The sequence below is a fragment of the Ursus maritimus genome, unplaced genomic scaffold (assembly GCF_017311325.1).
Source record: "Ursus maritimus isolate PB19 unplaced genomic scaffold, ASM1731132v1 scaffold_15, whole genome shotgun sequence".
Classification (NCBI taxonomy): Eukaryota; Metazoa; Chordata; class Mammalia; order Carnivora; family Ursidae; genus Ursus; species Ursus maritimus.
Genome location: NW_024423897.1, coordinates 4,963,627 through 4,977,074, shown reverse-complemented (window position 1 = coordinate 4,977,074; position 13,448 = coordinate 4,963,627). Strand labels below are relative to the sequence as shown.

The following is a 13,448-nucleotide window of genomic DNA, read 5'->3' as shown; positions in this document are numbered from 1 at the left end:
TGCTTGACACAGATGAAGGAAGTCAGTCCTCACTGCGGCCCTTCACAGTAGTTGCCATAATCCCCCGTTTTGTACGTAAGGAAACAAAGGCTCAGAGAAGTGGAAGGACTTGCCCAGCGTCCAGGTTAGGTGAGTGGCAGGCCTGGCTTTGCCTCATTTCTGACTGGCTCCAAAGCTGTCCCTGCCACACCGTGTTGGTTTTGTTTCACTGAGGGACATTTGCTACAAACTCACGCCACAGCCTGTGGGAAGAAGGAAGGAGAAGGAGTAAGTGCTGAGGCAACGTGGATTATGGTTTTTCCGAGTGGACCAAGCCACACAGCTCCTCTTCCCGAATGGTCCCTTCCCTGCTTGGGCAGAAGAGCTGCTTGGGATGATGCAGTCGGTAATGTGTGTGTTTTGGACCAAGGCCCTGGACAACGTAGCCTTGATGGCGCAAAGCTGAAATGGCCATTCCAGCCATCCTGTCACAGTTTGGGAAGTGAGCAGAAGTTGGGGGCGGGGCCCTGCTCACAGCACTGCTTGTTCCAAGTCCTGTGGCACGTTGTGACTCCGTGCAGGCTGGGGTGCGCTGGTGCAGAGTCGCCAAGGGCCCTCTCCTTTCAGCCTTCATGTGTTCATGTCGGTGAGCACAGAGGGCCTCCGACCAGAGATTTTGCATTACCTCGAACAGATTCTGTGCTGAGACATCTCACCCACTCTTCCTCCAGACTGGGAGAGGGGGAGCTTCTCAAGGAATTCGCCGCATCGCTTGTGCTGTTTCCCCCATACCCTCTAGGATTATTAGAAAGAAAAAAAAAAAAGTTCTAGAAATGAGCTGCCACGTCAACAGCACTCGAGCAGATTTGCCCACTAATCTCCATTTTTCCGGAAGAGTAAAAAAAATTTTTTAAAAATTAGACATTTTAGCCAACTTTATTTTTAGAAAAGTATTTTATTCAAACATCCCCTTACTTATTACAGACATAAATACATGCGTTCAGACAAATGAATCCACGGGAGAACCATATAAAGTAATTGGCGCGTCACTTCAGGGTGCTTTGTCAGTTACTAGAGGAGTTTGGTGCCTCTAACTTTAATCTTTTCCATTAAACTATCCATTCTGCCTTCAGACTGTGAAGCCCATAATATTTTAGACTGTCTCCATAGATCTGTTAGTTTTGCTTGTCAATTTAATTTGTGGCTCTACGACTTTGGGCGGCTTGTCAGATTGTACATGGAAACACATAATCTGCAAGTGATGGTCAGCGTGCCAGGCTAAGACCTCGCCTCTCCCCAGAGACTGGACACACAGTAAATGTGCAGTTGGCAGATTTCATCCGCAGCCGGCCCAGCTGTAAGGACGATGACGATGATGTGTGGGATGGTGACGGGAGTTTCAAACTACGGAGATGCTCATTGCTGTTGTTATCATATACCTTAAATGTTTATGGCACTTCTTACTCTCTGCAACACTTTTTATTTCCACCATCTCATTTGATTCTCAGAGCTTTCTTGGGCTAGATTATTATTTCCCTCTTGATAGCTAATGAAACTGACACACAGAGAGATGTTCAGTAACTGGCCTGAGATCGCCGGGCAGATTGGATTGGGGAAGTGTCAGAGGACGAGAGCACGCGTCACCAGAGCCCAGTCCGGGGTCGTGTGGGTGGTAGCTTTGCCACATAACTGCCGTTTCCCCTGCGCTCTTTGGGGCACAGAAGCTCTGGAGCTGTGGAAACAGAAGCACTAGAGGTGGGAGGTAAAGAGTCCAAGGAAAGGCAAGCGTACCGTCAGCTGCACGCAGGGGAGTGAAGCTTGCTTCCCTGCTTGGCCAGATAATTGCAGGATCCCGAACCCTGGCCTCTGCTTGTCCCCAGAGGGATCTTGCTTAAGTGCAGATCTGAGCATGTCTCTCCTTTGCCACAAACCCATCACGTGCTCCCGCTTCTTCAGGATGAAGTCCAGGCTCCCCACCATGGCCTACCAGCCTGGCCCTGAGGTCTGGCTTCTCTGCCCCCACCCGTCTCTTCTCTCCTGCCGCACTCAGTTTCTCCCGTCCTCCTTTTGCACTGCTTCCTCTGCCCGGAACATACGATGCCACCTTCGCTATGGAATCTTCCCTATCTTCTCTTCAAAGACCCAGAAGCATCCTCCCTCTGAGGCTAGCCCACTGCCCTTGGCCCTGCCCGATTTCTGGCTATCTCTCTGCTCTGTGCCCTGCCTCAGGAAGCTTCTGGCTCCTCCAGGGCAGAGGTCGCAGTAGATGCCTGTTCTCTTACCTCCCTTAGGTGTCTTGCAGACTTTGAATTTAAGAGGATGCATTTGTATGTACATGTAAAAGTGAACCGAGTGAGTGAGTTAGTGAATGGAGAACAAATGAGCCTGAGCCAGCAGGGAACAGGACCTTCCAAGGTCACATGGAATGTGTCCCGTTTCTCCCTCCCTCTGAGAGATGTTGCCTTTCCATAACTTGAACTCTGGCGAAATGAGAGGCAGGGAGGAAGGTGAGCGGGGCTTCTACCTGCTACTTGCATGAAGGATAGCAGACCAGGGTTGAGAGGCAGAGACTGACCCTCTTAGCTCTGTAGCATCTGACTTCTGTCCACCCAGAAGGTTCTCACCAAAGCTTTCGGTGGTAGAAACTCTTCCTCAGGGCGCTGGACGTCTTGGCCCAGAGTTCCTACATGCAGCGTTATTGGCTTGCAGAGTCAAAGCTCTTTGTCCAGGAACAGCCCTCATGGCTGTTGGCAAGATGTGGGGGTAGAAGGTGAGCAACGAGAGACCTGGGGTTGGGGGACCTCGAGCCGAGGTCTGCATTTGACTCTGTCTTCTAGATGATGTCTGTCCTCATGAACACTATTGTCTTTGAAGACTGTCGGAACCAGTGGTCAGTATCGAGGCCTCTCCTGGGGCTCATTCTGCTCAACGAGAAGGTGAGTGTGATCGCGGGAAGGTCCGCAGGAGGTGGTCCCCGGGGGGGAAGGAGAGTGGTATGCCAGGCCGAGCTGTGACGAGAACAGAAGGCGCGACAGAGCTTGAGCCGGGACCTTGAGCGATCTGGGGCGAAGCCACACTCTCCCAGAAGGCCCTTCCCCAAAGGCCTCGGATCTTCTTCAGGTAAGTGGAGGCCTCAAGACCAGCTCTTCTGGAACCCAGAGCCCCCATGCATTGAGCAGGTGGTTTGCACAGTAGTGCTTCAAGCTCGCCCTCATTCCCCTACCCCGTTTCCTGTAGGATCCCGAGCTACAACTCCTTTTGCTTCTTGCTTGGCTCCTTCTTATATTTGGGATCCCCAGTGTCCTACGTGGTCTTCGCCCCCTCAGGGACTCACTGCGGCACCAGCACCGTCCATCTGAGAGCACAAGTCCCCAGCTCATAAGTGCACTCACCACCCTGGCGGCCTCCCAGGCCCTCCAGCTCCCTCCTGAACCCACCCCCATCTCCCCAGCAGTCAGTAGGAACAGTGCATTACTGCTCCGGAGAATGAATTGTCTATACAATAAGATAGTACTGGGGAGAAAGACAGTGAGATTAGAGGCAGCTGCATACATTAAAATTCAAACTGAAATCCCAGCCTTGGAAGGAAACTAATAGAAGAAGAAAATATATCAAAAAGAGAAGAGCTGTCTCATCACTCACCTGTGCTGAAGTACCCAATTTTAGCCACATTCAGTAGCACTGTCATTCATCTTCCCTCGGTGTTATTGTGATTTAAATCCAAGCTCTATAAAAGAGAGCAGTTCTTTTAAAATGATTGAGAGGGAATAAGGGCAAATTCAGTGTTTAGAAAAAGCTTATGACATCACAATATTATACTTTACTGATGGAGGCAATATTTCATGGTTTGGGATGAAAAACTAATAATTTTCTATTTGGTGTGAGTCACTGCATCATTATAAAAGGGAAAAATAAGTAGTTTTGTGCATTCCCAATCTTGTTCGGGAAGACACTGTGGTTTAAGCGTAATGCCTCTGATATATAGTATTTAAGTATTAGTCTGACTACATATTAATTATGTGTGTTTTTGATGTGGGCTGTTTTAATGTCTGATGGAAATTAAATATCATGCTGTTTGGGCTTGGAAGGATAAACACATGACTGGCAAAATGTTGTCTTTGTGCTGAAATTAAGCTGTTTCCAGTGATGAGCTGTGTGTCGCGTGAGAGCTCGTGTGTGTGTGTAGAAACCCGCAGACCCCAGCAGAGGAGACGGGCTGCGCAGCTCCTTGTGACCAGGTGTGACAGGTGTATTTCTTAGTGCAGAAAGGCCCTCCCAGAACGAACCAAGCCCCTGTAGCACCCCGCCTCCGTGGGGCAGACCCAGCCTAAGCCAGCAGACAGGGACTTGGGACAAAGTCCGGGGTTGTGTGAGGAGTGAGTCACTAAAGCCATGGATGATGACGCAGCCTGAGGGGGGACCCTGGGCCTTTCCTCCATTCACGTCAAGTTCTCCCTGTTAAGTTCTTCCCCTCCACCTCAGAGGCCCTTCCTCTTCCAGCCTTTCCGTGGTGAGTGGAGATGAGAGTCAGGAAGACCTTCACGCGGCTCGGTCCCCACAGAGGACCTAAATTGTTCAGCGACAGTAGAGCAATTATCACAAGAGATTTTTATGAGAGGGGACAATACAGTTTAGGTGTAGGAATGTATCTCTTGCTTTGGTTTTCGCTAAAGGCTTAAAGTTCAACGTGGGCCTGGACCGACGCTTCTTTGAGAGTGAGGAGCTCCGAGTGGATGGAGCAGGTCGAGACCCTCCCCCACAGCTCTCTCGGGCCCAGGTTTGGCGTCAGGGCCCTGAGGCTGTTCTGTCTCCCCACAGTATTTCAGTGAACTGAGAGCAAGCCTGATAAACAGCCAGCCTCTCCCCAAGCAGGAGGTCCTTGCCCAGTGCTTCAGGAACCTGATGGAAGGAGTGGAGCAGAACCTGTCCATCAAGAACAGAGACAGGTAAGCCCTGCCCAGGAAGCTCAGCGTCTCTGGCTTGTGGAAAGTAACTGATGGTGCTTCATGCAGCTCACATACTGACGCCGTTTTCCTGTTACACCCTGTAACCCTTGACTCGGTTTATTTCCATCCAATAAACATTACTAGGTATTTGCGCTTTTTTTTAAGATTTTATTTATTTATTTGAAACAGAGAGAGAGAACACAAGCAGGGGGAGCGGCAAGCAGAGGGAGAGGGAGAAGCAGACTCCCCACTAAGTGGAGAGCCAGATGTGGGACTCGATCCCAGGTCCCTAGGATCGTGACCTGAGCCAAAGGCAGACACTTCACTGGCTGAGTCACCCAGGCCCCCTATTTGCTTTTTTTTTTTTTTTTTGAGCACCACGCTAGGCTATATAGGGAAGCAGAGCCGAATAAAATGCAGCCTGTGCCCTCACGCATTCCATAATCCAGCAGAAGATACGAAAAATAACTCACTGAAAAGGTCAAAAGAAGAACAGCTCAGATCTGCAGTGAAGGACAAGGAAAGGCTTCCCAGCACTTGAATAAGCACAGGCTTTGAGGTTAGCCGGACTCCGGCGTAAAGTTTATCCCTGCCCTCTACAGGCTGTGTGGCAGTGAGGAAGGCAGTCAACTGCTCTGATCAGTTTTCTCACCAACAAAATGGGTTCTGATGTTGAAACGACAGAATGTAGTAAAGCAGGGTCCCTAGGTCACAGAAGCCGCAGTAAACATTAGTTCCGCCCTCTGCCTGACCTTCAGAGTTTTGCAGTTGCCAGTGAGATCTAAATGAAAGGAACCCAGAGTATCAGGTACGCTTTCATCCGTTCATTTATTTAGGGCACAAAATTTCATTGAGCATCTGCTATGTGCCAGGCATTGAGGATACCAGTGGTGAACTAATTGTTCAGGGGTTTGCCTCACAGAGCTTCTAATGGAGGAAATAGACCATAATGAACAACATAGAAAGCAAACGTTTTCGGGGGGTAGGAGGGACTGCCTGCACCATGCTTTTATAAAAGCGGTAACATTCAGATGCTTCACCGTATGAAATGTGAGTCATCAGTCATCGCAATAACCACAGCGGCGTGCGGTGGAGTCACCAGCCTGGGCTCTGGCAGTACAAGACCAAGTTGGATAGGCTCTGCAGACACACCCTTGACTGCTCGTCCCGTGCCACTCTCCTCTGGCAAGCAGCAGAGACTGAGTGGGGACACCGTAGATGCCTGAGGGGGGCAGAGTGTGTCACTTGAGGCTTGGGAATCTGAGTACCCCCTCTGGAGCTGCTCTGTCAAATGATGCCCTGCTGTTTAAGAGAGTACAGATGCCCTCCGTGTGCCGTGCACTAGGTTGACTACGTATGGGCATTGTCTCCGTTGATTCAGTAAATTCTCACTTCCCACAATCCCATGAGGTAGGCTGCCCCAGGTGAGCGCCAAGACGAGAGTGTTCATCCAAGATCACCCCGCTAAGAAGTGGTGGAGCCAGTATCGCAACCCAGGGGATCTAGCCTGGTTTTCTCATCTGCAAAATGAGGATAAAAATGCCTACCTTTGGGAAGACTTGTAATGCTTAAATGAATTTATATGTAAATTCAACCCAGTACCTGGCACATCAACTTTGATTCATTTCTTTATATTCCTATCTGTGTGTAATTTGACTTTTAAAAACAATTCTTCAATAGCACGCCCATACAATGTGCCCCTCAAAATGGTCTAGGTGTATCTGGTGGTGACCCTTGTTTTCCGAGAGGGGAAAACGGGAGGGGATGTTGGTGGCAGAAAGGTTATGGCCGCAGTGGAGGTGGGAGGGAGGAGCTCGGCCAGCATCTGGGGCTCTCTCCAAGGTCCTGAGCTCCACAGTGGCTTTATCCTCCACAGGCGCACACCACCTCCGCCTTGCCACTGCCCCCGGCCTTTCTTCCTTTTTCCACAGGTTCACCCAGAACCTGTCCGTCTTCAGAAGAGATGTGGCAGAGGCCCTGCGGAGTGACGGCAGCACCGAGCCGTGCAGTCTGGACATGGTGAGCTGACCACCTCCCCGACCATGTGCCGAGCAGCCTTTACCAAGAGACTCCTGTGCGTCTGGGTCCCAAGACAGCGATGTCGGCTAGCCCAGGAGAATCTATTTTTCAAAACAAACAACAAAATCCCTACCTTTTTATAAGTCTAGCCTACTTATAAGAATTTGTAATAGTGCACAAACAATGTAAATTCAGTCTTTGCTCTGAAAAAGCAAAAGATGTGTTTTCAGTCTTTCTATAAAATACCATTATCTTTGTTCTTATAATGCTCCGAAAGGATGTAGAAACAATATTTAACCAAAGAACTTAATAAACCAGGTTTGAACCTAAGTCTGTACTAGTTAATGGTACTCTGTAATCAAGGTCGCGAATGTCTTAGAGATGCCGCCTTCAACATGGATCCCGAGTTGAGACAAATACCGTTTGAACCCGTTAAATTAGTAGTTTGTTCCGAGTCTGGAAGGAGCAGCGTTGGGGTCTGTGAGCTGTGGGCACTGAGAACGAGCCTGGGAGCACTCCAGAGCGTCCCACAGGACCGCGCACAGCTCTCTCGGCCTCAGCAGCGTCTGATAAAGTTGAGAGACAGTAACACAATTAAATGACTTACAAACGACGTTTGCTTTTCACTGGCATAAATCTGAAGTGGTTCCGTCTAGAAGAATTAAGCTGGGCAATTACTGCCTGCAGAGCTATTCCTTCCAAAGGCATCACGTAGCCCCCACAAGAGGTGCTGGGTGGTGCCGGTGCTCAGGCCTTCCGCCTCCGTTTCGCTTTGAAGACAAGCTCGAGGCGCCTAATGAAGAGTACATACCCGAAGCAGCTCTGCCTCCTCGGGCGGCCCAGAACTGTTCGAGGGCCTAAAGTGCAGATTTTCAGAGGACAGAGAACAGCCGGTTTCCATCCCTCTGCAAAAACTCTAAACTACCATAGGGATTGCAACTTAACCCAAATCCAGGACATGAAGGAGGCCTTTCCGGTTGGTGGTAGACTGTAACGAGGCGATTAATTTGAGATTGCCACTGTCACATGGCTTTTGTATCTCACTGCTCTGTCTTCGTGGTTCAGCCTTGTAGGAGATATTGCGCCCTTTATTTCTAATAAGACATGAAAGGTTGGCCTTACTGGTGAAGAAGTAAATCCACAGACTCCTGTTATAATCACGTTTCCCAGACTAGTGTTTCTTGAAACCTTTCTTGATGGTTGAGTTTAGCAACAGGCTTGTCACATCAAAGCAAAGTCACCCAAGTTTATCTCAAAATGTTTCTCTTCTGTATGTGAGCCAGGAAGTCAGGGAAGAGGGTGGCTTCTGGCATTCCGTGGATAAGCAAGCCTTGGCCTCACGCTATGCTCCATTAGCAATGGGAAACGTAATTTTCCTTGAGAAGGCAAACTTGAAACTTTATAAAACATCAACTTTTGGAAGAAGTCTGACTTGAGAATTTCTGTTTCTCAGGGGCTTATTACCGCATCCTCATCCCACAGAAATGCGTCCTAGAGGGCCTACCCCATTCTGACACTTCTTTACAAAAGCACCGAAAACAACCGTGTGCATTTGCTTTTCTTTGCCACACTGCCAAAGGTCACCTGGTGGTTTCAAACCAGCCAGGGGAGGCTCCGTCAACCTTGGCCTCGGAGAGCTGCTCCCACCGGAGGACTTGTCAGGCCTGCCCCACCGCCGCACGCAGCCTGCTTGTCATGGTGGGGGCTTCCCGAGTGCACTGCGAGGCCGCACGCAGGCTGAGAACAGACACAGCACACACTTAATGGAGCACCTGCCATGCCCCTTACGTGTGTTCTCTCCCTTGGCCCTCAAAGAGCCCTATGAAGGGAGACAGCATTACTCCCACTCTTCAGATGAGGACACTAAGGCCCACAGGTGGTACATAGCTTGCCCAGACCACACAGGTGAGATCTGAACCCATGTCCCTGTCACCTCAGAGCAATTCCTGGTTTCTTCCAAGAAGCTCTGTATGTCAGAACGGTGAGTTGAAACCAGTTAATATTTACATCCACTTCCATTTTTTTTTTCTGAGCCCTGTTGCTATGGAGCAAATTACCCCGAAACATACTGGCTTAGAACAACACTGATTATCTCACAGGGTCTGAGGGTCAGAAATCTGTAGCTGGGTCATCTGCTTAAGGGTCTCTCACAGACTGCCTTCAATATTGTTGGCCAGGGCTCAGCTGGGAAGGACTTGCTTCCGCGCTCACTCGCAGTTAGGAGTCAGTTCCTCGCGGACTGGTGGTCTGAGAGCCTCAGTGCCTTGCCAAATGGGCCTCTCCACAGGGCAGCACACAAGATGGCATCTTGCTTCGTCAGAGCGAGCAAAAGAGAGAAGAGACAGTGCTGCAGTCTGGAAGCCCAGCCTCTTAGCTACGCTCAGAGGGGACATCCCATCACTTCTGCTGCATTGCCTTAGAAGTAACTCACTGGGACCACCCAAGGGGAAGGGTTACACAAAGGCACGAATACCAGGAGGTAGGGATCTTCGGAAGCCATTTTCAAAGATGCCCGCCACAGCTCTTATCCGGTCTTTGCTGGAGAGGTTGAGTTTGGCTACAAGTTTCTCCCTAGAAACCTGTAAAGGAATCCTGATTTTCTTCGGAGGGCTAAGTTCCATTCTGTGCTCTAAGGACATAAAGGGAGTAGGGAGGCGGGGTGCTTCAGTTGTACTGAACACGCTCGGCCCCCCACCGAAGCTGCGTGGGAGCCGAACCCCCCGCCCCCCCGCAGCCAGCACTGATAAGGGACAGTGAGGACCCCTGGGCAAAAAGTTCTCTGGAGAGACACCCAAACTTGTGGAATCTACACAAAAAAGAACTAGGGGGATCTGTTATGGGCTCGAACGAGATCACAAGTGTATGTAACACATTCAGCAACACAGTTCTGCGGGGGCCAGAGTGAGGGTGAGGTGGGAGGTGCGAGCCAGGCTGGGGCATCTCGTTCTCCCGAGGAGTCTGCTATGCAAACATGCCTCGTTCACGCAGGCGTAGGGGAGGCTCTACGTCTAGCCAACTGCTTCAGCTGGTATTCGAGCAAGAAACAGTGTGAAGGTGTTTTGACTTCGCTCAATGTTCGCCTTCCAACGTTGACTTAACACCCTGACCCTGAGAAAGCTGTATCCTGCTTGTGTTCTAGATATATCCACGTTTCTGTGCTTCTGAGCACCCCCTGAGCACTGCAAATTGCTGTCTCGTTTAAATTTAATGTTTCCCAGTAAGAATGCCAAGTAAGCAGTAGTGTCTCCATTTTAGAGATGAGAACACTGAGCCTAAAAGACGAACCCAAGGCCACATAGCTAAAAAGTGGACAAGCCGGGATTCAAAATCAGGTCAGCCGGACTCCAGAACTCATGTTTCTTTTCCTCTCTCACCCCTTAAGCTGAGTACTTCACCACGGGCTTCAGGGACCGAGGGTGGGGAGGTGGACTGGGAGACTTCTGCGACCCCCGAAAGAAGCTGGCCACTCAAAGAAACGCCAGTCCAACACCTGGGCTCCTTGAGTGCTGTGTCTGTGGGTTCTGCCACCGATTCATCCTCCTCCCGAACTTTATAAAATCGTTCTTGAGACTTTTTAATGTTTTATTGAGGTGCAAGTTTACGATGACAGCAAACCTTTCAAACTACAGCAAGAGTAACCTGCCTCCTTGGCATATTAAAAAATAATGGTAGTGTCGGTTTTTACGTCCCATAGTTTGGATTGCTGATAAGAGCGCTTCCTTGACAAGATTCTTTTTGAGGTTTACAGAAAGCGTAATAAAATATGTAAGTTACATTTCCACAAACAAAAGCTATAACATAAGTTATTTATAAGCGTGAGATACGAACAGTATCACGCTAAATAAACCATAAAGGGTACCTGCAACATCCATCTTAATGTAATTTGCCCAACCAAAGTGTTGAAACGAAGTCAAATTTACTAGAGAAATCTGTCAGGAAGAGAGGAAAGTTGTAGAAGACGAGATGGAGAAAGTGGCTGCTGGGTGGTGGAGGGAAAGCGCAGGGCATGAGGTCAGGGGTGGGGGTACCTTAGAAGGCCCCCACATGGGGCCGCCCTCAGGGCCCGTCCTCGCCCCCCTGCGCCTGAGGGCACTGGCCAGCCCCTGCACCCCCCTACACCCCCTACACACGCGGCCATCTGCCCACGGTCCCTGCTTACACGCCCCTCTGCAGCCTCCAGCAGCCCCTCTCCCTTCCTGTCTCGCACCCTCTGCCCTAACCCCCAGCCCCACGGCCAGAGTCTGCCTGGGGCTGCCGCGCCCTGCCAGGCTGGGCCCTCCTCAAGGCCAGGGCCCGGGTTGGACTCAGCACAAAGATCCTGGAAGTCATTCATTCACCCACCATAGATAAAGCAGTGAATGAGACCAAGTCTCTGCCTTCAGAGAGCTGCTCAGCAGGATAAATAAGAGGGGACCCCGCAGGCCGGGGATGGGGCAATGAGGACAATAAACAGGGATGGAGAGTGCTGGGACGGCAGGTGCGCGGAGAGGGGGTAAGGGCCCTGGGTCTCCAAAGAAGGAAGGGCACCAGGCTGTGGGCAGAGCTGGGGGAAGGGAGTGCTGGACCGCCCACGCACACACCTGGACACACTTGGATCCCTCTTCCTGTCCCCTCATCGGACCTTGCTGTGCGCACCTCAGTTTAGTACCGCAAACTCTCCCAATGATCTTCCAATGGCCCCAAGACATGGAATCAAATGCTGCCAACACTGTCCTGTCCTGAAGGAACTCTCAGGCTGGGGAGGGGGCGGTTGACGGAAGTGAGCCCCACCATGGCCATCCCTCACCCCTGCTCCTTATCTCCTTCCCCAGCTCCTCCACTGGTTTCCCCTCCCCACTCCCCTCCCCCTCCTGTGCCTGGGACCCTTACTACCTGCTCCCAGAGGAGAGATGGGAGTATGGGGTAAAGGGAAAAGCATAGGCTCTGGAGTCAAGATAGTCCTGGATTCAGATCCCAGCTCCAGCCTTCCCTGCTGCATGACCCTGGGCAAGGGTCTTCACTTCCCTAAGCCAACTGTCCTTTGAGTCTCATGACCTGTGCTGGGGGGGCACAAAGAGCACATAGTACCAGGTGGCCTCTGCCTTCCTCCAGCTGACAGAGTCTTGGGCCCAGGAAGGCCTCCTCCGGAGGGTTCTTCCCCTAGTCCTCCCCATCGTGCGGAGGCAGCAATGAAGAGCTTAAACTGCCTTACTCCCACTATCAGATGGGGAAACTGAGGCCCCAAGTTGGGACATGGTCCAGAAATGTGCATAAGTGCTTAGTACATGGGTGTTGAATAAGTGGATGAATGAGTGAATCCCTTTGGGCAGGTGTCTTTAGAGCCTTCTGTCCTGAGAACTTCCAGTGCCCCTGGAGACTCTGGACTAGAGTGGGTGAACCAAGAATGGAAGCTGGGCAGGTAAGCAGCCTGGGACATGTGCACCAAATTATGTGTTTGTGTCTTTGTCCATGGAACTAGTCCACAGTATTTTCATCCATCTTCCAAATAAGATTGCAGACCCAAATATGTTTAAGAGCCCTGACTCAATCTCTACCCCGTTTCATAGGTAGGGAAATTGAGTCCAATTCACAGAAGAGGTTGTTGGCAGAGCAAGACTGAACTAAGCACCCCCCCCCACCCGCACATGGGCAGTGGGAATTCGCACATCCTGTCTCCCACCCCTGAAGCCACCCCTCTCTCCTCTATGTCTCCCAGCAGGGCCTCCAGCAGCTCTTCCCTTCCTCCCAGCTTCTCCACAGGGAAGAATAGACACTGTGCTGCATTCTGGAAACCTTTCTGGCCCCCACAACCCCAGTTCTTAGAATTTTCCTTTTCTGATCTCCCCTCTGGTGCGTGTGCATGTGTGTCTGTCACTGTTCAATTGATAGCAGGAAGGGACAGCAAAAAACTACAATCTCAGGAACATCAGATGCGCATCGAAATACATTTGGGCAAAAAGTGCTTAGAGGTAAATGCAGGACCTTCAATATATTTATAAAAAACCAGAAATCTTGATAAAAATTAAGTTTTCACCTCAACAAACGAAGAAGAAAATAATTAACAAAAATAAAACATTCCTCAAAGAGATGGCATAAAAAAGAAGACAAGGAAATAAAAGTCTTCTCTTTAAGACCCATAAAACAGACAAACCTTTGGTAAGGAGGGTAAGAGAAGGAACAGCGGAGTAACACTGAGAATAAAGGGCAGCGGATGCAACCTCAGATTCACAGGAGAGTCTGAAACTATGAGAGCATCTTCCCACAACATTATAACAATGAATCAGAAAACTTGGATGAAACGGACACTCTTCTGGGCACCGGCTGCCAAATGTGAGCGATCACCAGCATCGCCTGGAGGGCTTGTGAAAGCAGATTGCCTAGCCCCACCCTGGAGTTTCGGATTCAGTAAGTCTGGGCTAGGGTCCAAGAATTTGCATTTCTAACAAATTCCCGGGTGCTGCTGCTGCTGCTGGTCCAGACATATACTTCGAGAACCCCTGTCCCAGGGACTACTCTTTGCCCCCC

General features: G+C 50.3%; 1 protein-coding gene across 1 annotated transcript in view; it reads left to right on the top strand.

Moving 5' to 3' along the window:
- Positions 1–7,274, top strand: part of RANBP17 (RAN binding protein 17) — a 320,296-nt gene extending 313,022 nt beyond the window's left edge. Inside the window, exons 26-28 of the mRNA XM_040630304.1 lie at positions 2,817–2,915; positions 4,798–4,925; positions 6,857–7,274. Coding sequence (XP_040486238.1) covers positions 2,817–2,915; positions 4,798–4,925; positions 6,857–6,953 — 324 coding nt within the window. The 3' untranslated portion in view covers positions 6,954–7,274. The remainder of the gene's footprint in view (positions 1–2,816; positions 2,916–4,797; positions 4,926–6,856) is intronic.
- Positions 7,275–13,448: the final 6,174 nt, after the last annotated feature.